Source organism: Bos javanicus, chromosome 11 (genome assembly GCF_032452875.1).
Source record: "Bos javanicus breed banteng chromosome 11, ARS-OSU_banteng_1.0, whole genome shotgun sequence".
NCBI lineage: Eukaryota > Metazoa > Chordata > Mammalia > Artiodactyla > Bovidae > Bos > Bos javanicus.
This window is the reverse complement of record NC_083878.1, coordinates 5,726,368-5,747,798: the sequence shown is the minus strand read 5'-3', so window position 1 is coordinate 5,747,798 and position 21,431 is coordinate 5,726,368. Positions and strand designations below refer to the sequence as shown.

Here is a 21,431-nt window from a genome sequence, read left to right as displayed (position 1 = left end):
CACAGAAAGAAATTTGACGTTTGTTCAAAACAATTGCTCGATTGCCTGATCCAGACTCCTTTTGCCATTGAATTCTAAAAAGAAAAAGGAAAAATGTACAGGTCAGATGGAATCATTATCGGAATGGAGATGAAGCAGAGGGTCATGTTATTACACAACATATTTAAAAATGCCTCACTTGACATGGCATAAAGGCCCATAATCAGGACTCATGAGATATGCTATTGCTGTAACTGATCAGGCCATTAGGTCTGCATGAGGGGGATGGCCTCAGGGACCAGCTCCCTCTGTACAGCTGGGGTAGTGTGCTCCCCAGCATCTGGACAGAGCTCTCAGACACTCTGGCCTGCCAGAGCCTCAGCCACTGCTGGCTGGTCCAGGTTGTGCTCCAGCTGGGAGGCTGGGGCGCCCCTGAAGGACAGCAGCCTCATGTTCCTGGAACCACATCATTGTAAGAGACAGAGAAGGTCCAGAGTTGCCTTCATTCAGACTCCCCCAACACCATCACAGGCCAGAAGCCGAGAAATCCCCGGAGATTTCACCTCGGGGTCTCTGAGCATAACTGAATGGAGGGAATAGTCTGGCTTGGCTATAGTCAGAAATGCTCCCACTGTAGAAAACTCCTCCCCACCGAGCATCCCAGATAGGTGGATTTGCCTCATCACAAGGGCCCAGTGAGAAGTCACAAAAGCTTCTGCCTCCTCACAGTGGCTGCTGGAGACAGCGCACCTGCAAAGACTGCCTTATTTGGGACAATGCCAGGCTGCAGTGGGGTCTCTGTGATGCTGAGAGCATGAAAGGGAGGGAGCAGAGGTCCTTAGGGGTTCCACATGGTCCTCACTTTTTGAAACTATCACCCCTCTGGCTGCCTGTCACTCCCCCATGTCTGACATAAAACATTTATTTGGAGAAGAGTTGCAGAGAGGCTGACCTTGGACAATCCTACCAGGTGTCAAAGTCAAGGTTTCTTCCATTCCTTGGCTGGAAAACAAACAAACAAACAAAAAGGAGCCACTTATAGTGCTGAGACCACACTGCCTGGAATCTGATTCTTGGTTCCAGACTCTTTCTCTACGACCCTAAGTTTCTGTTCTCCTAACTGGGATGTTAGCAGCTTCTTGGGTGCTCAGCTTGGTAGTGGGTCTGTGGGTCCTCTGGACAGTGCTCCGGGACCCCTGCTGCTCCTACAGCCCTGACACTGTCCCCCACCCCACCACTCCATCCCTCAGCCTCTGTTTATACGGCAGGACCATCCCCAAACCATTCATCATGAGATTTCTCACCCTAAAGACACCATGGACACCCAGACCAACTGTTTCTGCAAGCACTTTCCAGACAACAACCACCAACAGGGCATGCAGGTTTAAAAGGTGTACTTGGGGTGTCGGGGAGGTGGGAAGAATTTCTGTGGTTAAGTAAGTTTGGAAATGTATGATTGAGCCACATTAAAGAGCTTGTTTCCTGAGGACATGGAAGTGTGCTCTGTAAACTCTGGGGTGTCAGGTGCAGTGGTTTTGACCGTATTTGATCTTTGCAGAGCATCTCTTAGCACCAGCGACCACAGAATGAAGATGGAGGAACATACGCTTAGTCTGACTCACACGTTTTTCTGATGCAAACACTGAAGATCCAAGGGGTGAAACAGCTAGTGAGTGGTACACCAAGAACTAAAAGACCATATGTGACTTTTGCAAGAGGCTTCGAGTCCCATCGGGAGAAGGACCAGTAGACTCCTATTCCCGGGAGAGGGCCAAGTTTTCTGGACCTTCACGCTAGGGAAAACGGACTCCAGCTATGGTTGGTCCCCTCATCTGTCCATCAACGTAGCTCCTGCCTCCCACCCCTGAGCTCCTCCCGGAGCCTCCTGTGCTCAGCCTGTGTCCCGCTGGACCTTTGCCTTTCCAAATGATGACTCACGCCCTAAGGGGGAGAAAGTTCCCTCAGTGACTCACCAGGGGGCCCTGGCCGGGCTCATTCAGTAATAACTCCATAATGGGGGAGGTAGAACAGAATCAGGGTGAAAAAAAGAAAAGAAGAAACATGCTTTACCCTGAAAAGGAAAAACGGTCTTCCCAAGGTGGCAGTGTAATCCTGCAAGATAAAAACACAAACTGTTACCCAGTCAGGCTGTGCCAAAGGTCTTTCAAAGATGTCTATGGCAGTAGTTTTCAAAGTGTGGTCCCCAGACACAAAACATCAACGACACCCAGGAACTTGTTAGAAATGCAAAACCTCAGGTGCCCACTGATTCTCTGGGGTTGGGGCCCAGCCATTTGAATTTTAACAAGGTCCCAGGTTCTTATGGTTCATGGTCAACTTAAAAAAGCACAGGTATTGATACATGGGGCTCATGACACCTGCAGGATCCCTCCCTAGATTTGCACAACTGGCCTGTGGGCCCCTGAGCCAGAACACATATCTCCAGGAGCAGATGGCCCCACGTGACTCATCTGTAAGAACTGACACAAAATACTACCATCCAGGGGCATGGCTCCTTGGTTCCTTTCTGCTCCAGGACAAGCCCAGGGAAACCCCAAGTTAGATGCTCAGCCTCAGAGAATTCCAGAGCATAGTATGAGGCCAGTTCTTTGCAGAAGTGGTCCAAAGAGCCTGCAAGCATTCCCCCATCTCTAGGAGATGCAGATCTTTCTTTTTGGGGGTGGCATTCACGGTAAGGTTTACCTACCTTTTTGGTAAAATCTGCTGCAGTGGCCCTGGAATCCTGTAAAGGAATGAGGACCGGGTTCATTTCATAGGAAACTCACCCCCTGCTCCCTGGCTTGCAGTGGTGCTGTGACCTGGCCCCTCCCTGGTTCCATTCTAAGATAACCAGAAGTCAGATGCAAAAAAAGTCATTCAAGGAGACAGCTAGCCTTGGAGACAATTACAATTTCATATTCTGGAAGGTGAGGATGTTTTCTTGAGTTGCCTTAAGGTCTAGGACAATGTTAAACTTGCTTGTTCTTCCCAACAGCTTCCACTTGAAATTGACTCCTGGCTTAGGCATATTTTTCAAGGGTAAATGATTTCAGTTTTTTCAGCTCATCTTTGCCAGTAAATCTGGCCCGTAGTGGAGGCTGACTCAAGCTGGAAGCCTGCTGTCAGCATCTGAGCAGATACAATGTGATGGCCTGTGCTCGGGGTGACCAACTGGCTTCTCAGGAAGTGAGCAATTTTCTGGGGTCTTGGCATTTTCAGAGCTAAATCTAAGCATGTTCTGGGCCAACTGCAATGAGTTGGTCATCTTACTTGGACTCACATCGTCCAAAAATTGTGTTTCTTTGTTTTGGTGTCATGCAACAAAACCTTGATGGACCTTTTTCAACAGGTTCAGCTATTACTGAAACTGCAATGCAATGCTAAGACGCTTCAGTCATGTCTGACTCTTTGCGACTCTATGGACTATAGCCCACCAGATTCCTCTGTCCATGGGATTCTCCAGGGAAAAATACTGGAGTGGGTTGCCATTCCCTTCTCCAGGGAATCTTCCCGACCCAGGGATCAAACCCATGTCTCTTGCGTCTTCTGCATTGGCAGGTGGCTTCTTTACCACTAGTGCCACCTGGGAAGCCCATTACTGAAACCAGTCATAGCTAAACTTTAAAAAATTTTAATCAAAATGATTCATTTTTAAAATTTAATTTTTATTTAATATTAGTACATAGCTGATTTACAACATTGTGTTAGTATTAGAGTTTTTTTTTAAGAAACAAAGCTCTGATGTTGCACCTAAGACCCAGAGCAGCCAAATATAAATAATTAAAAATATTAAAAAAGAAACAAATCTCTGAGATAAGAATAAAGGAGCAGGTGGGACAATGGGAAGCAGTGTGTATGACCAGGGCAGGTGTCTATGTAATGAGGAAGAATAAGAAGGGGCAGAGAAAGTGAAAAAAATGGCACAAAAACTAAAATGGAAAAGGATGAAGATCACCGATGAGGAGAAGATGGTCAGGAAGCTGGACCACAGCCCCTCCCCCACCCCAGCCCTGCAGCCACGGTGTGAAGCTTGTACAAGGAGGAAATGCCAGCGAGCACCACCCAAGGCGACAAAAGGCATTCATCACAGCGAAGTGAACTTTTAGCGGTATTAACAGTATGGTGGAAGGAAAAGGTACATACGCGCCGCCAAAACGTCTTCATCCTTCGATCAGCAAGCTTGGCTGCCAGACGCATTAGAGGGTGCACGGGAGGAAACTGGCAAAGAGGCGGTGAGGGTCAGATGGTGCCAGGACAGAGCCCAGGGCTATGCGCAATCCTGTCTGCTCACCCTCTTACAAATGGGTTTAATTTTCAGAGTAAAATCTGTTTCCAAGCCTAAGCCTGAAGTTTTATGATATCAATAAAGAATCGCTTGCCTGGCTCACACATTTCATTCCAACACATCACTTAAAAACATTCCCTTAGGGGAAATCAGACTTGTATCTGTGTTAACCCCAAGCATTTGTCCTAGAGTGGAACACTTCATCTCACAGAAGCATCTCTGTGAAGATGCTCTCTGCTCTCCGGGTGTGCTCCCCTCCTCTAGGGGACAAGGGTAAAAGGTGCCATTCATCACCACCACCCAATGCATCTTATTTCCCTGAACGTCTCTTCTGTGACTGCCCAGCACACACTCAGACATACACACCCTACCTTATCTAGTCCTGTGAATTCTCCCCAGGTATTTTGGCTCAAAGTAAAACTTAATTTTTATTTCCCTGGTGGCACAGTGGTAAAGAATCCACCTGTCAATGCAGGAGACATGGGTTTGACCTCTGGGTTGGGAAGATCCCCTGAAGAAGAAAATGGCAACCCATTCCAGTACTCTTGCCTGGGAAGTCCCGTGGACAGAGGAGCCTACAGACCATGGGGTCGCAAAAGAGAAGAGTCAGACACGACGTAGTGACTGAACAACAACAACAAAAGTTAACTTGCATCATAGGCGTGGAATGTATCTTTTCCCTCCCATTTTTATTTCTTAAAGATTTTTTGATGTGAACCATTTTTAAAGTCCTTATTGAATTTGTTACAATATTGCTCCTGTCTTATGCTTTGGTTTTTTGGCTGTGAGGCATGTAGGATCTTAGCTCCCCATCCAGGGATTGAACTTGCACCCCTTGCATTGGAAGGCAAAGTCTTAACCACTGGACTGCAGGGAAGCCCCCTTCCACTACTGACATTGCTCCACGTGCAGCGCCCATGGCCTGTCTTGACGATATCCCCTCTTTACCTGATCCCCATGACTGAATCTATACTACTCTTGAGTCTTTGCCTTTGAGGAAAAAAACATTTTGCTTGGTATTTGTATGTTTGTTTGTGTGCTTGTTTTTAAGGATCTTCCTGAAGACTTGGAAAGTCTTGATTAAATAAGCAACTTTCTAATAGTATAATTTCAATCACTGTGACTGCATTGAAATTCTAGTAAAAATTCTATTCTATGATCTTCCCAGTATTCTCCAAATCATACCCTGTAGAAATTCAACAATCTCTCCCTGAGGATAATTCAAATTTATAATAAGAAAACTAGAGGTGGTGCTTTTAATTCCCACAGCACATATTACACTGTGGCAGTGACAGAAGACATCCATGGATTACTGTTGGGAATATGGCACTTTACACTTAACAAAGTAGTTTTCCAAAATTTAGAAACAAAAGGTAATAATGAGCAATGTAAACAGAGTTCAGTCTTTACCAGGCTCTTCTTGTCCCTGTGTTTAACTGCATAATAAAAAGTGATTTCTCGCTAGTTTTTCCTGCTCTGTAATGTGTTCTCTAGCTTTTCAGATCTGTCGACCTCCCTGGCCCCTTCCTCACAGAGGGAGAGAAATGATCCTTGTAGTCCTCGGAAAAAAGCACCAAGAGTGTAAGTCCCCTGCTTTTCTATTTATCTGCATATATTAAAGATTTTTTTGATGTGAACCATTTTTTAAAGTCTTTATTGAATTTGTTACAGTATTGCTTCTGTTTTGGGTTTTGGGTTTTTTGGCCCCGAGGCACGTGGGATCATAGTTCCCTGACCAGGGGTCGAACCTGCACCCCCTACATTGATAGGCGACGTCTTAACCACAAGACCACCAGGGAAGTCCCTATCTGCCTATATTAAATGAGAAGGGACAAAGGCAGGCAGAGGAAAGTGACTTTTACAGAAAGATGATTATGATAAAATACTGACCCCTGTTTTAACTGGATGCGCCGGCTCCTGAGTTCTGGAGTAGTGAAATAAAAACTAAATAAGAGGGGAAAAAAGATTGATTTTAATTCTAAGTGTCACTTGCCAAAAGTGTAGTAATTGCATACTTTGTTGCTGGGCTGGTAGTACTCACCCTTTTGTATATGTCTTGATTATCCTGAAAAGAGAATAGTGAGGATGTCACATATAATTTTACTAGGGCAGGTTTCCAGTAGAAATTACAGCAGATACCTTCTTGACTTACCTGAATATTACGAAATACATTGGCAGTCTAAAAGGAAATCATTTTACCACCTTAATAAGGCTGTAGTTGATGTGGAATCTTGCAAAAAGGAAATTTGCCAGCAATAACATTACCTTAAAACTTAATCTTATTTTACCCTCTCGATCTTCAGGGAAAACACTCTATAATTCGTTGAAGCAATACCCTAATCAATTCCCAGATGGCCATCTGACTAAGAGGTGGGATAAAATAATGGTTGCAACTTTTAATTTGCTCCTGGGCATATGCTAGAATTCAGTGTTTTGAGGGTTGGTTCATATAGCCCAATTTCCCCTGCTAAAATCTCTCTACATGAATCTTCACTGTTTTTTTGTTTTTTTTGTTTTCAGAAAACCCAGCTTTTAATTTGTAAATCCTTGTTAGAGCATCACTTTGTTCTGTCTGCATGAATGACAGCCCAGGAAAAGCTGTACCGGCAGCATATCCTACTCGAAGATGTACTGTGAATGATCCTGCAAATATCTGGTTACTATTGGTCTCATTTCATTTATAATACTGACTGATCTCATCTCATTTATAAACATTGTTGAATCAGCTCAAACTTCAATCAAGACAGAAATGAAAGCTGTCAGAAACACTTTGATTTTGTTGCTGTGCGTAGATCTTCCTACAAACTTTGTGGAGAGTTTCTTCAGTAACCAATACTTACATAATTCTCTCTTTCTATCTGTGCTATGCATGTACACATACACACATGCATATGGACACACACACACAAACGAACCTAAACTATGAACAGCAGAGGCTCAATGCACATTAACTCTCTACTTCCTTACCATCACCATTTCTAAATCAGCCAGAAGTATTTACTACTTTTACAACTCCTGGTCTCTTTGTGAGCATCTGTTCAAGAAGTGTGTGTGTGTTGCGTATGTGTGGTGTATGTGTGTGTGTGTGTGTGCATGTTCTGGACACATATCAGGTAAACAATATTTTTGTTACCATGTTTATCAACTTTATACCATTACTTTCCAAGTAAAAAAAAAATTTGAAGATGATTTTCTAGGTGATGAACGCCAACCCTCAAGATCATATGCACTTTCCTTGCTTTATTTTTTTCTTTTTAGAGAAAAAAATGTTTTTTAAAATTTTAGTTATCTATCTTGTAGACTGTTTCCCCAACTAGAATATAAGTTCCATGAAAGCAAGTAATTCTGTCCATTTGGATCAGTACTGTAACCCCGCATAGTATGCAATTATATGTGTATATGTGATTATGTGGGCTTCCCAGGCAGCTCAGCTGGTGAAGAATCCACCTGCAATGCAGGAGACCCTGGTTCAATTCCTGGGTCGGGAAGATCCCCGGGAGAAGGGATAGGCTACCCACTCCAGTATTCTTCAGCTTCCTTGGTGGCTCAGATGGTAAAAAATCTACCTGCAATGTGGGAGACCTGGGTTTGATTCCTGGGTTGGAATGATCCCCTGGAGGAGGGGATGGCAACCCACTCCAGTATTCTTGCCTAGAGAATCCCATGGACAGAGGAGCCTGGCGGGCTACAGTCCATGGGGTCACAAAGTAGGACATGACTGAGCGACTAAGCACAGCTCAGCATGTGATTATGTATATGATATGTATATACAACTATGATAATTGTAAGAATGCAGATGAACTACCAATATTTTATGGTCATTTCTATTTAGGAGATTCACTTGTTATTTCCTAAAACTGTATTTTTATACACACAATGCATACACACAGAATTCTGTAGGTTACAAAAGAGTGCTTATTTACAGATATTGATTACAGCATAAACGGGTGCACTGTAAGAATTATCTTACGTACATCAATTTTTTTTTACCTTAGGTTGTCTAGAAAGACTTGCCCAATATGCCATCTGCTAAAAAAATGAGGAAAACAAATCAAAGATAAGTACAAATTCCTTAATCAATAGAATTAAAATTAAATTCTAAAATTGTTTCCTTTATGAACCTTGCATTATCTTCTCCCACAGCGGCCATGAATTTCAACACAGCTCCCAAGATAATTTAAATGAGGCCATGAAAATGACAACAATGTGTTTCTGCTGTAGCCAAGAATCTGATCTGAAAATAGTTTGATCTGAAAATAATTTTAAGTGAACATTGTCCACATGATATTTTCAAGGTTAAGACTAAATAAAAATCTCACATTACTGAACAATGATGTACCTCAAACTTCACAATATCCAGGCCATCTGAAGCATCAGCTAAAGGTCGAGGAAATCCTATTGTGAGAAATCATAAAAACCTCCATTAGGACAGAAGAGGTAGTAGCATCAACTTTTCAATCTTTACCATGAAAAACATACAGTGATTCTATTAATATGGTGTTGTTAAAAGGACTGACAAAGAAAACACACTTCTACCTACCACTAGCAAATCTCAGGCTTGTGCCAAAATTAACTTAAAATTGCATGGTTTTTCATATTTACCAAGAGTTAGCAAGTTAGGAAAGAAGAGAAAAAGCACCTAGGTGATAGCTCAATTTGTATTTACATGGCATGTGTAGGGACAGGATATCAAGAATTGGTGTCAATAAGAGGAGAAATACGTCTACATACAGCCGATTCACTTTGCTGTACAGCAGAAACTAACACAACACTGTAAATCAGCTACACTCCAATAAAAATGAATTTCAAAAGCAACCTCCTCAAAACTTTGTATTTACCACTACAATACACTTCTACTTCATTTTTTATCTTTCTCCTAATTATATTAATAAAATGCAGTCATTGTGCAACAGAGTTGGTCCTGAAACTTTAAAGAAATATGGCCATTTGTCTCTCTGCCTCATCAGACACTTCAGGGGTAGGATTATGGGGAAAGTTGCTACTGGCATGTACCTGAACCCTCTGCCTGTCGATTTTTATCTGACCTAAATGAAGTCTACATCTCATTTGCATACAACACAACACTTGAAAAAATAGTTAATACTGCAACTGAAAGAATCAGCTGCAGGATAGATCAAAACTAACAAGATGAAATTAAATGGGATAAATATGAGATGCCCAATTCAAATTTTTAAAATCTGAAACAGGAAATATCTGGCTGAAAAGTAATATTTTATTTTTTAATATTCAGTGATATTCTGCTCTCTGCCATCTGGCTATAAGCCAAGAAAATAATACTATATGCAAATAACACTGTCCCAACCTTGAAAGGTAATAGTCCTACCTGAAATGATAGGATATGTGGTGAGCTGATGGAACTGAGTGTAGGTTTCCTTCACCAAGAGAAAAATTATGAAGCGTGTGTTAACTGCCTCCAACTATTTTGAGAACTGTCATAAGAAATATTAGTCTTATTCTGTATATCCCCAAAGGGCAGAACTAAGGCTAATGGTTAGAAAGTACATGTGATCATATTGCAGCTTGATGTAAAAAAGTTTTTGATGACTGGAGGTATTCAAAAATGCAAAGTAATTCAAAACAATCCCCTAAGGATTTATTAAGAGTTTCTGTGTTAACAATACGATGATAAAGATCATAAGGACCCCATCCTCAGGGAACAGAAAATTAAATTTTAAAAAGAGGGAGGTGGATATAAATATGTAAGCAGGTAAATAAAAGGTAATAAGACATTGTAATATTAATAAGATGCTTTTGGAAACCAGGGGAGGCAGATACTGGCTGACTTGGTCTGGTAGTGAGCTGAGTGTCACTGAAAGTAATCAAATAAGGAAACCATAGAGGTGATCCCTGCTCTTTTGAGAGGCTAAACTAGATAAATTCCATGGTTCCTTGCAACACCCAAGCTTTGTGATTACACCGCAGAACACGGAAAAACAAATATGCTATTTGAAGTGTATTTTCTGGTCAAATATGTTTTCACAGATATTCTACTCCTTAAACCAAAATTCTAATGGAAAAATCTAAAATTTTGAAATAACTATGTTTCCAACAGGAGCTTCCACTACTTCCTGTATCATATAGCGAGTTACCTGGAGATGGGTAAGAAATTTTGACTACGAACCCCATGCCTAACCTCTGTTCCCTACAAACGCACTGATTCTCAGTTGTTGATGCGACCGCCCGAGTCCCGTCAGCACCTCGGACAGCGCCCAAGCCTTGGAAGACAGGAGCTTCTTGGGACACTGCCCCCACCCCACTTCCCCACCACCACCCCTCCCAACATCCTTGTCCAATCCAGAGGAAAGACTATGAAAAGATTCCTTTTTCCTGTGTTCACTTCTACACTGCCCCTCTCCAACGGTCCCTCAATCTTCAGTCTTTGGGACTGTAAGCTCAGAATTATTACCATCTCTGCTCTCATGTCTTCAGAGTTCTAAGACCGCATATAGAACTCTGAAGTTCTATATATGGTCACATATTACCACATATGACTAACATGTTGGAGTTGCCCCCTGACTCATATTCCTCACAGTTTCAGTGGCACATCCTGGGGCCAGCCCCAGGGCAAGAGCTGTTTAAAGGCAGTTCCACATGGGAAAGTAACCTCCTAAAAGGCTGTGACATCTAGCTTTGTCCCTCCTCTCTGATGGAAGCCATTTCTAGAGGGTGGGTGAGGAAATCAAGCTAGACTCCTTCCAGAAGTGCCTTGAAGGATCAAGGTCTGTCCCAGTCTTCCTTAGAGCTCAGACCAGCTGGGGTCTCCTGGAAGGGGGCCCCCTTACCTGAGGAAGGAATTTGTAGCAGACAGAAGCAATAGATGGCCAAGATGGATGGGAACTGGGCAAGATATTTCATCTTCAAAGTCCAGATTCTTTTTGCTGGCCACAGATGTGTTCTGCTGGGACAGGAGCTGAGCATTTCCTGAAATTCCACCGTCACAGACAACCCTTCACCTTGTGTCTGACCAGCCGGGTGGAGAAGGTACCTTTATTTGCAATGCCTTGGAACGCATGGGCTGAGCACAAATCAGCTTTGCGCAGGAGGAATGGCTTTCTCATAAATGTCATGCTGGGCCTTTATTTGTAGAATAATATCTTCCTGGTGTATTGTAGGCATTGTAGAGTCATCTTTTCAAACCAGCAATAAAAATAAAAAGTGGAGAGTCATAATTGCTATTCTATAGTGGTTTGAGAAACATTTCTGACTCAAAAAAAAAAAAGGCTTTTTCTCTTTTTTTAAAATCAAAGCACTGGGCATAAATCTATAAACTCTTGAAGGATGAAGTCTTATTTTGTAAGAAGCTGTTTATTTTCCACCACTAACAAAGGATGTTTTATAATCTTTGGTGCATCTGTGAACAAAATTTGTAGTCCTGGATATAACCTTACAAGTAACTCAGAAGTTCAATTAGGGTTTTTCAAAAATTAAGTATGGTTGGAAATTAGACTTCTTAAGGTTTCTCCAGATTCATTTCTATGAACAAGTAAAGTATTTCAAATTAAATCAGTATTAAAGAAATTATGACAGTGTTTAATAATAATAGCAAAATTACTTCATCTATTGAGATTTCATTTAGAATATCATATAGGTTATTTTATGCAGTCTTGCAGGAAACCCATTAGGAATGTGTTTCTTTCCTAATTTTATGAATGGAGAAATTGAGGCTGGGAAAGAGTAAGGAACTTGCCAAGATCACTAAGCCATCAAGGATGCAAACCAGGGATTTGGACTCAAGGTACATGTCACTGTGATGCTGGGAGGGATTCGGGGCAGCAGGAGAAGGGGACGACAGAGGATGAGACGGTTGGATGGCATCACTGACTCGATGGACGTGAGTTTGAGTGAGCTCCGGGAGTTGGTAATGGACGGGGGGCCTGGCGTGCTGCAATTCATGGAGTCTCGAAGAGTCGGACATGACTGAGTGACTGAACTGAACTGAACTGAACTGAAACAATGCTAAAGTTTTCTTTTGGAAAATGCAGTCATTTCCCCTTAAAAATATGTTACTATGGTAACATACAATGCTAATATCATTACCCTTTATCTTTATCAAGTTAAAATTTACATATAATAAAACGCACCCATATTAAATGTATCCTTCCAGGAATTTTGAGCAACTAAACACACCCAAATAGCCAGCATTAAAATCAAAATCTGAAACATTTTCATCACCCCCAAAATTTTCCTGATATGACTTTGCAGTGGGTCCCCACACCAAGTCCAAGCCCTAGGAAACCGCTGATCTGTCAGTCACTGTAAATTAGTTCTATCCAATCTAGAATTTCACAGAAATGGAATCATACTTCACATACTATTTGCGTCTGACTTCTGTTTAGCGTTATGTTGTTGCGTGTATCAGGGGTTCATTCCTTTTTACTGCTGAACAGTATTCCTTTATGTTGTGAGAAGGAAATGGTGACCCACTCCAGTATTCTTGCCTGGGAAATCTCATGGCAGAGGAGTCTGGCAGTCTACAGTCCACGGGGACACAAACAGTCAGACACAACTTAGTGACTAAACCACCACCATTCCTTTATGTGGACCTAGCACAATTTGTTATCCATTTATTTTATTTTTTTAATTGAAGTATAGTTGGTTTACAGTGCTTCAGGTATGCAACAGAGTGATTCAGTTATATATACATATATATATGTGTGTGTGTGTGTGTGTATGTTCTTATTCCTTTTTTTTCCATTGTGATTTATCACTGGATATTGAATATAGTTCCCCGTGCTATATAGTAGGACCTTGTTTATCTCTTTTCTATACAGTACTTTATATCTGTTAATTTCAAATTCCCAATTTATCCCCACCTTTTCCCCTGTGGTAACCACACTTTGTTTTCTATGTCTTCTACAGTCTTTTTCATGAATCCTCACCACGCCCACCCGCCCACCCTCGGGAGAGGATTCCTCTGAAGGCAGCCCCCAGACCATATGCTTCAGAAACACCCAGGGTGCGCATGAAAAATGCAGGTTCATGGGCCCTGTTCTGGACCCTGAGAATCAGGATTGCCAGCTGTGGCACATAGGACTCGACACTGAAAACCCGCTTCTCATGGGCCCCTGCTGCCCTCTGAGTTTGAGATGCTCTTCCTATGGGTTCAGGGGCCACAGGTTGAGAACCTCAGTTCAAACAAACGTAGATGATTTCTGAGACTTCCTTGGTGGTCTAGTGGTTAAGAATCTGCCTTGCAATATAGGGGACACAGATTCGATCCACGGTCCAGTAAAATCTCACATGCCAAGCAGCAAATGAGCCCCCATGCCCTACAGCCTGTGCTCTGCAACAAGAAAAGCCACCACAACGAAAATCCCACACACAGCAACTAGAGAATAGTCCTTGCTCACCAAAACTAGAGAAAGCCTGCAAGTGCAACCAAAAAAATAAGTGCACGCTAAGTCATCTGCAAAGTCACTGCAGATGGTGAGTGCAGCAATGAAATTAAAAGACGCTTGCTCCTTGGAAGGAAAGTTATGACTAACCTAGACAGCCTATGAAAAAGCAGAGACATTATTTTGCCAATAAAGATCTGTCTAGTCAAGGCTATGGTTTTTCCAGTAGTCACGTATGGATGTGAGAGTTGGACTGTGAAGAAAGCTGAGCGCCGAAGAATTGATGCTTTTGAACTGTGATGTTGGAATAGACTCTTGAGAGTCCCTTGGACTGCAAGGAGATCCAATCAGTCTATCCTAAAGGAGATCAGTCCTGGGTGTTCATTGGAAGGACTGATGTTGAAGCTGAAACTCCAATACTTTGGCCACCTGATGTGAAAAGCTGACTCATTGGAAAAGACCCTGATGCGGGGAAAGATTGACGGCAGGAGGAGAAGGCACAGCAGAGGATGAGATGGTTGGATGGTGTCACTGACTCAATGGACATGGGTTTGGGTGGACTCCGGGAGTTGGTGATGGACAGGAAGGCCTGGCGTGCTGCGGTTCATGGGGTCGCAAAGAGTCGGACATGACTGAGAGACTGAACTGAAGTCATTTCAGTCATGTCCGACTCTTTGCAACCCCATGGACTGCAGCCCACCAGGTTTCTCCATCCGTGGGATTCTCTGGGCAAGAATACTGAAGTGGGAAGTCATTCACTCCTCCAGGGGATCTTCCTGACCCAGGGATTGAATCTGGGTCTCCCACATTGCAGGGAGATTCTTTACTATCTGAGCCATCAAGGAAACCTCTATCCCCCCAAAAACTAATACATAAAGTAAATTTTAAAAATTTTTAAGTAGATGATTTCTTTTGTTTACTTAGTAGCTCATTCACAGCCCATTTTGGATTCAGGACACACAAAGATATTGTTATATTGATTCTGTAAAAGTACAAAGACAAATCTTATACCAAAAATAAACAGATAATACAGGACTCCCTGGAAACCACATGGAATGTCTCAAGTGATCTGTGCCCCGGTCTGGCTCCATCGTAGCTGCTAGCATCTGCATGATCTGTGCACAGCCACCCGCGTGTGTAAAAAAATCATGTGTGCACTAACCTAACCAAGCCTAGTGGATGGGAAGTTTCGAGAAGGCTCAGATGACTAGAATTTGTCATTTCGAGAAGCAGAATGCAAACAGCCCCCGAGCACTGCTGGCTGCCCTGCTCCGTGGGCATCCTAACCTTTCCATTTTATGACCCACTATGAATAATTCTCATAGCGCTTCATCTCCCTATTAGTCAGATGTCACAAGCTCATTTCTTTTCATCCCAAGGCCATATTTTAATACCATGGAGCGGTGCTCCTCTGCAGGAGTCTGTGTTTTTATTATCCATCATGATACCATGGGAGCACTGAGGCATAGGGACACTACGGAGAAAGCAATTGGTTCACTGGAAGTAAAACAGGGCTGGAACTACATATTTATTCCTTCTCTTCTCATCTGAGTAATTTTCTTTTTGAAAAGTTCATGGAGTGACTCAGTTTTCTACTGTGAGACAGCCACAGAATTATTGCAGTTACAACTACCCAGCCATGATATCTGACACCACTATACTTATCAGAAGGTATACATCTAGGTCCTGAATCCGTTTAAAAAGGCTTCGGGTTGTGTTCGTGGTACGTCTTTGGTCATTCAGTTGTGTCCAAGTCTTTGTGACCCTGTGGACTGTAGCCCACCAGCTCCTCTGTCCTTGGGATTTCCCAGGTAAGAATACTGGAGCGGGTTGCCATTTCCTCCTCCAAGGGATCTTCCCCACCCAGAGATAGAACACACATCTCTTGCATTGGCAGGCGGATTCTTTACTACTGAGCCACCAGGGAAGCCCCAAACCCACTTTATTTTAAAGAAACTCTAAGGAAGCCCGCGAGGGGCTGGTGTCCATTAGGGGCTGGTGTCCACTGTATATACTGAGGTCAGAAAGAGGAGGGCAGTAACGTGAGAACAGTCTCCTGCCCTGGCTAACATGGGGAATGCAGGGGCCTCTCTGTGCCATAGTTAGGAGTGGGAAAGAGGCAAGAAAGAAAGCAATGTCAACTTCTGGCACCCAGCACTGAAGAACTCCAGGTCCGTACATGCCTGCCAAAAATGAAGAACTGGAGAGAAATTTATGAAATCTCCATACCACAGAATGCTTTAGAGGAACTGGCAAATTCCTACTCTTACAGGATGATGGGTCTCCATATAACCCATACCCCCTGTAAGAGGCATCTAGTTTTCTCCAAATGTATCTATTTGATTATTCCACTAGTTTGGTTCAAACAGATAGAAATAGGTTTTGGCCAATGGTTAAATTCTGGCATTCCTCCAGCCTTCACTTGAATGATGCACACCTGGCGACTATGGAGGGTAAGAGGTATGCTTTTCTCTTAAGAATGAGGGTTTCTTTTAGAATGGCAGTTCTCAAACATTTTGGTCCAAGGATCCATTTGTACTCTTAAAATGATCAAGAAATACAAAGAGCTTTTGTCAACCTGAACTGTAAAGGAAATAGCAACCCACTCCAGTATTCTTGCCTAGAGAATCCCAAGGACAGAGGAGCCTGGCAGGCTCCATAGGGTCGCACAGAGTCGGACATGACTGAAGCAACTTCACACACTTGCATACACACAGACAGTATTAGTAATTGAAACTGACCAATTTAAAACATTTTCTTATTAATTGATTTGAAAATAATGATATTAGCATTGTATGTTACCATAGTAACATATTTTTAAGGAAAAATGACTGCATTTTCCAAAAGAAAACTTTAGCATTGTTTCAGTTCAGTTCAGTTCAGTCACTCAGTCGTGTCCGACTCTTCGAGACTCCATGAATTGCAGCACGCCAGGCCTCCCTGTCCATCACCAACTCCCGGAGCTCACTCAAACTCACGTCCATCGAGTCAGTGATGCCATCCAACCGTCTCATCCTCTGTCGTCCCCTTCTCCTCCTGCCCCGAATCCCTCCCAGCATCAGAGTCTTTTCCAGTGAGTCAACTCTTCACATGAGGTGGCCAAAGTACTGGAGTTTCAGCTTTAGCATCATTCCTTCCAAAGAAATCCCAGGACTGATCTCCTTTAGGATGGACTGGTTGGATCTCCTTGCAGTCCAAGGGACTCTCAAGAGTCTTCTCCAACACCACAGTTCAAAAGCATCAATTTCTTCGGTGCTCAGCTTTCTTCACAGTCCAACTCTCACATCCATACGTGACCACTGGAAACACCATAGCCTTGACTAGATGGACCTTTGTTGGCAAAGTAATGTCTCTGCTGTTTAATATGCTATATAGGTTGGTCATAACTTTCCTTCCAAGGAGTAAATGTCTTTTAATTTCATGGCTGCAGTCACCATCTGCAGTGATTTTGGAGCCCCCCCCCCCAAATAAAGTCTGACACTGTTTCCACTGTTTCCCCATCTATTTCCCATGAAGTGGTGGGACCAAATGCCATGATCTTCATTTTCTGAATGTTGAGCTTTAAGCCAACTTTTTCACTCTCCTCTTTCACTTTCATCAAGAGGCTCTTTAGTTCCTCTTCACTTTCTGGCATAAAGGTGGTGTCATCTGCATATCTGAGGTTATTGATATTTCTCCCAGCAATCTTGATTCCAGCTTGTGCTTCATCCAGGCCAGCGGTTCACATGATGTACTCTGTATATAAGTTAAATAAGCAGGGTGACAATATACAGCTTTGATGTACTCCTTTTCCTATTTGGAACCAGTCAGTTGTTCCATGTCCAGTTCTAACTGTTGCTTCCTGACCTGCATATAGGTGTCTCCTTTTTGCAAATCTCTTTAACATAGTACTTAATAGAAGACAACTGGGTTCATATACTGCTGCAGTCAACCTGTTGCAATGTTATTTTGGCCAAAGAATATGAAGAAAATCCTTCCTCATGCAGATAAGTAGAAAAGGAGGAAGTAGTTCAATCATCTTTTTAGATATTTTTTGGCATTTTCCTTTAATGCTGCTGCTGCTAAGTAGCTTCAGTCGTGTCTGACTCTGTTGACCCCATAGATGGCAACCCACCAGGCTCCGCCGTCCCTGGGATTCTCTAGGCAACAATACTGGAGTGGGTTGCCATTTCCTTCTCCAATGCCTGAAACTGAAAAGTGAAAGTGAAGTCACTCAGTCATGTCCGACTCTTAGTGACCCCATGGACTGCAGCCCACCAGGCTCCTTCATCCATGGGGTTTTCCAGGCAAGAGTACTGGAGTGGGGTGCCATCGCCTTCTCCATTTCCTTTAATACTACACCCCAATTCAGCAAGTGGTAGTTTCTTAAAGTTTGGTACAACATAGAACTCAAGTTCCTATCAATGACTTTTTGTTCTCTTACATTAAAATTCATCAGCCTTGGCGTGTTTTCCAACCACTAACTCTTAGATTCTCCAGACACCAATTGAATGTTCTACAATTCTATTCTGATGCCACCCAGAGTTACCATCAGACTCCACAGGTTTAACAAAGCTACTCCCACTGCTGCTGCTGCTGCTGCTACTGCTAAGTCGCTTCAGTCGTGTCTGACTCTGTATGACCCCATAGATGGCAGTCTACCAGGCTCCCCCATCCCTGGGATTCTCCAGGCAAGAACACTGCAGTCAATCCTAAAGGAAATAAACCCTGAATATTTATTGGAAGGACTGATGCTGAAGCTGAAGCTCCAATACTTTGGCCACTTCATCTGAAGGGCCAAATCACTGGAAAAGACCCTGATGCTGGGAAAGACCCTGATGCTGGGAAAGACTGAAGGCAAAAGGGGAAGAAGGCAGCAGAGGATGAGATGGTTAAATAATATCACCAACTCAATGGACATGAATCTGAGCACACTTCAGGAGATAATGAAGGACAAGGGAGCCTGGCATACTGTAGTGCACGGGGTAGCAAAGAGTTGGACATGACTTAGCGACTCAACAACAACAATCAACCAGGAAACTTCAAAGGATTTAAGATATTTGTGTCAAGAACGAAGAGCAAAGGCCATATATTAGAAAAAAAGATGCTTTATCACCCCTATTATTTGAGAAATTTCAAAGGTCTTAGAATCTCTGTCAAGAACCAGGGGAAAGGCCAAATATACATTTCCTATTGTGCCATAACTGGTCTATTAGTCTACAGTACAAAAATAATAATAATGGCCATCAACATCACCACTGATTTCATCAGAAAAATCTTCAAGTATTGGGAGGCTGTCAAACTCATAGTGGCAGATACAGGTTTTCCCAAAGTTTGAATTTTCACTTGAAAGCCTGAATTTTGTCATTGGCAACAAATACTATTAGTTATTTTCCTTGAAGTGACAGGTTCATTTCATTCATTTCAGAGAAAATGCGTGCCAAATCCTCAAGCCTGTGAAATGATAGTTTGTCTGGCAGTTCTTCCTTCAAGTAAAAATGGTGTTCGATGAAAAAAAGCAGCTCAGTGTTCTCAACTGCAAATCATGGCCCCAGAGCTTTGGTTCCAGACAATCACCATACCTAGGAGTGCTCCTGTGCACTTACCATAGCATCCCCAAAAGGAGAGCTGCTTCGCTCTCCAGTGGCACTTTTTGTTTGTATGTTTGTTTTTACTGCAGTTGCATGATGGTGATGAACACAATGACTAACAACTCAGCTTTGTACCACTGCCTGGATTCATGCTATGTATCATCAGTTTTACCCACCATTCCTTTTGTGCCATCAGAGCAAATGTCTAAACAGTGAAGACAGCTAGATACAGAAGCAACATAAATGTCGATCAATAGATGAATGGATAAAGATGATGTGATATACACACACATATGTATATACAATGGAATATTACTCAGCCATATAAAAGAATAAAATAATGCCATTTCCAGTGACATGGGTAGACGTAGAGATTATCATATTAAGTGAAGTAAGTCAGAAAAAGACAAACACATATCACTTAGATGTGGAGTCTTAAAAAATGATATAAATGAACTTATTTACAAAGCAGAAATAAACTCACAGACTTAGAGAAGGAACTTATGGTAGGAGGAAGGGTGGTGGCAAGAGATAGGGAGTTTGAAATCGACATGTACACACTGCTATATTTAAAATGGATAGCCAGCAAGGACCTGCTGTATAGCACAGGGAACTCTGCTGTTAATTCTGCTAACAATATTATGTAACAATCCAAATGGGAAAATAATTTGAAAAAGAATAGATACATATATATGTATAACTGAATCACTTTGCTGTACACCTGAACTAACACAATATTGTTAATCAACTATACTCTGATATAAAATTTTAAAAAACAGGAATAGACTCACAGACATAGAAAACAAACTTCTGGTTATCAAAGGGGATAGCAGTGGAGGCATAAATTAGGAAATTGGGATTAACAAACTACTATACATAAAATGGAGGAGGGAATGCCAGTATTCTTGCCTGGAAAATCCAATGGACAGAGGAGCCTGGCCAGCTACAGTCCATGGGATAGCAAAAGAGTCACACATGACTGAGCAACTGAGCACATATATAAAATAGATAAATAACAGGGATCTACTGCATAGCACAGAGAACTACATTCAATATCATATAATAACCTGTAATGGAAAAGAATCTGAAAAAGAACGTATATATATATATATATATATATATATATACACATATATATATATTCAGGTATACATATATAACAGAATCACTCTTCCATACACCTGAAACTAACACAACCTTATAAATGAACTATACTTCAGTTTTGAAAATGTTAAAAAAAATAGTGAAGACATCTAGTGTTCTCATATTATTTTGAAAGTAGTTTTGATATTGCAGATCCCCGAAAAGGACCTTGGAGACTTTCAGGGGTCCACAGATCACATTCTGAGAATTGCTATTTTAGGAAATACCCTGCTGTTATAAAGAATGAATACTAATTAATACTTTCCTTAAGTTCATTTATAGATACAAAAAGAAGAACTAGAATAATTTGAGAAAACCCCAACAAAAATATTCAGCTACCTTAGTCACCAATGCATAAGCCTCTTGAAAGAACTGTATCTTTTACTATTTGAACAGCATCTTAGGTATGCAATAAAAAGTAAACAAAATAATGAAAGTTTATGTCTACTGTAATGTTTATTACTGGGGAGAAATGTGCTGTGTACTTGAAATGCATTTATTTCTATTATTCTTTACTATCAAACTCCAGGGTAAATACTAGATAATATTCCCATTTTGTAGATGAGGAAATGAGGAGCACAGAGAGACAGAAGAACTTGACAGGGTCATGAGCTTTCTGTGGTGAAATAAAGACTCGAACCCACAAACTCTAACTCCCAGAGCTTGGATCCTTAACCCTGCATATTATTCAATGTAATGTCTAAGCTCCAAATTCATTTATTGTGGTTCTGTCATGCATGTGCTTCCATTCAAATCCTCAAGGAGAAAGCAAATGTCTCTTGTCAACGTACTGCCCCAAGAAAGGGCTTAATAAATATCTGAACAAGTGGTCAAAAAAACCTAGCAAGTCACCCTTAAACCCCCTTGCCATCTTTAAGTCATGGGTGGTTAGTGATCACATTAAAAGTGAAATTCGATAATACTGAGCCCCATCAATATTTAAGTCATTAAGGAAGACATCAACAGGGTAAATAAAAAATTAACAACAAAAAACCTGGTTCCTGAAAAGCTTGACAAAAGTTTATGTGTCCAAGTGCATGCATGTGTGTACACACATATCTATATTATCCTGTTTACTAAATAGATATATATATTTAG

The 21,431-nt window shown here is 41.9% G+C and overlaps 1 protein-coding gene across 1 annotated transcript; it reads right to left on the bottom strand.

Moving 5' to 3' along the window:
* Positions 1-332: 332 nt before the first annotated feature.
* NMS (neuromedin S) lies at positions 333-11,217 on the bottom strand. Its single transcript, XM_061431321.1, has 10 exons — positions 11,068-11,217; positions 8,604-8,659; positions 8,255-8,293; positions 6,306-6,329; positions 6,155-6,208; positions 4,123-4,197; positions 2,687-2,722; positions 2,050-2,091; positions 947-981; positions 333-435 (listed from the first exon to the last, which is right to left on the bottom strand). Exons 1-10 carry the CDS (start codon positions 11,201-11,203, stop codon positions 333-335), a joined length of 600 nt encoding a protein of 199 aa, XP_061287305.1. The 5' UTR covers positions 11,204-11,217.
* Between the last annotated feature and the right edge of the window lie 10,214 nt (positions 11,218-21,431).

Excerpts from the sequence above, each read along its gene's own strand:
- NMS (XM_061431321.1), bottom strand. The coding sequence starts at position 11,203 with ATGCTCAGCTCCTGTCCCAGCAGAACACATCTGTGGCCAGCAAAAAGA. Across the intron at positions 6,209-6,305 it reads ATCAAGACATATACAAAAGG|TTTTTATTTCACTACTCCAG; the intron begins GTGAGTACTACC and ends CCTCTTATTTAG. Across the intron at positions 982-2,049 it reads GACCGTTTTTCCTTTTCAGG|CCAAGGAATGGAAGAAACCT; the intron begins GTAAAGCATGTT and ends TTTGTTTTCCAG.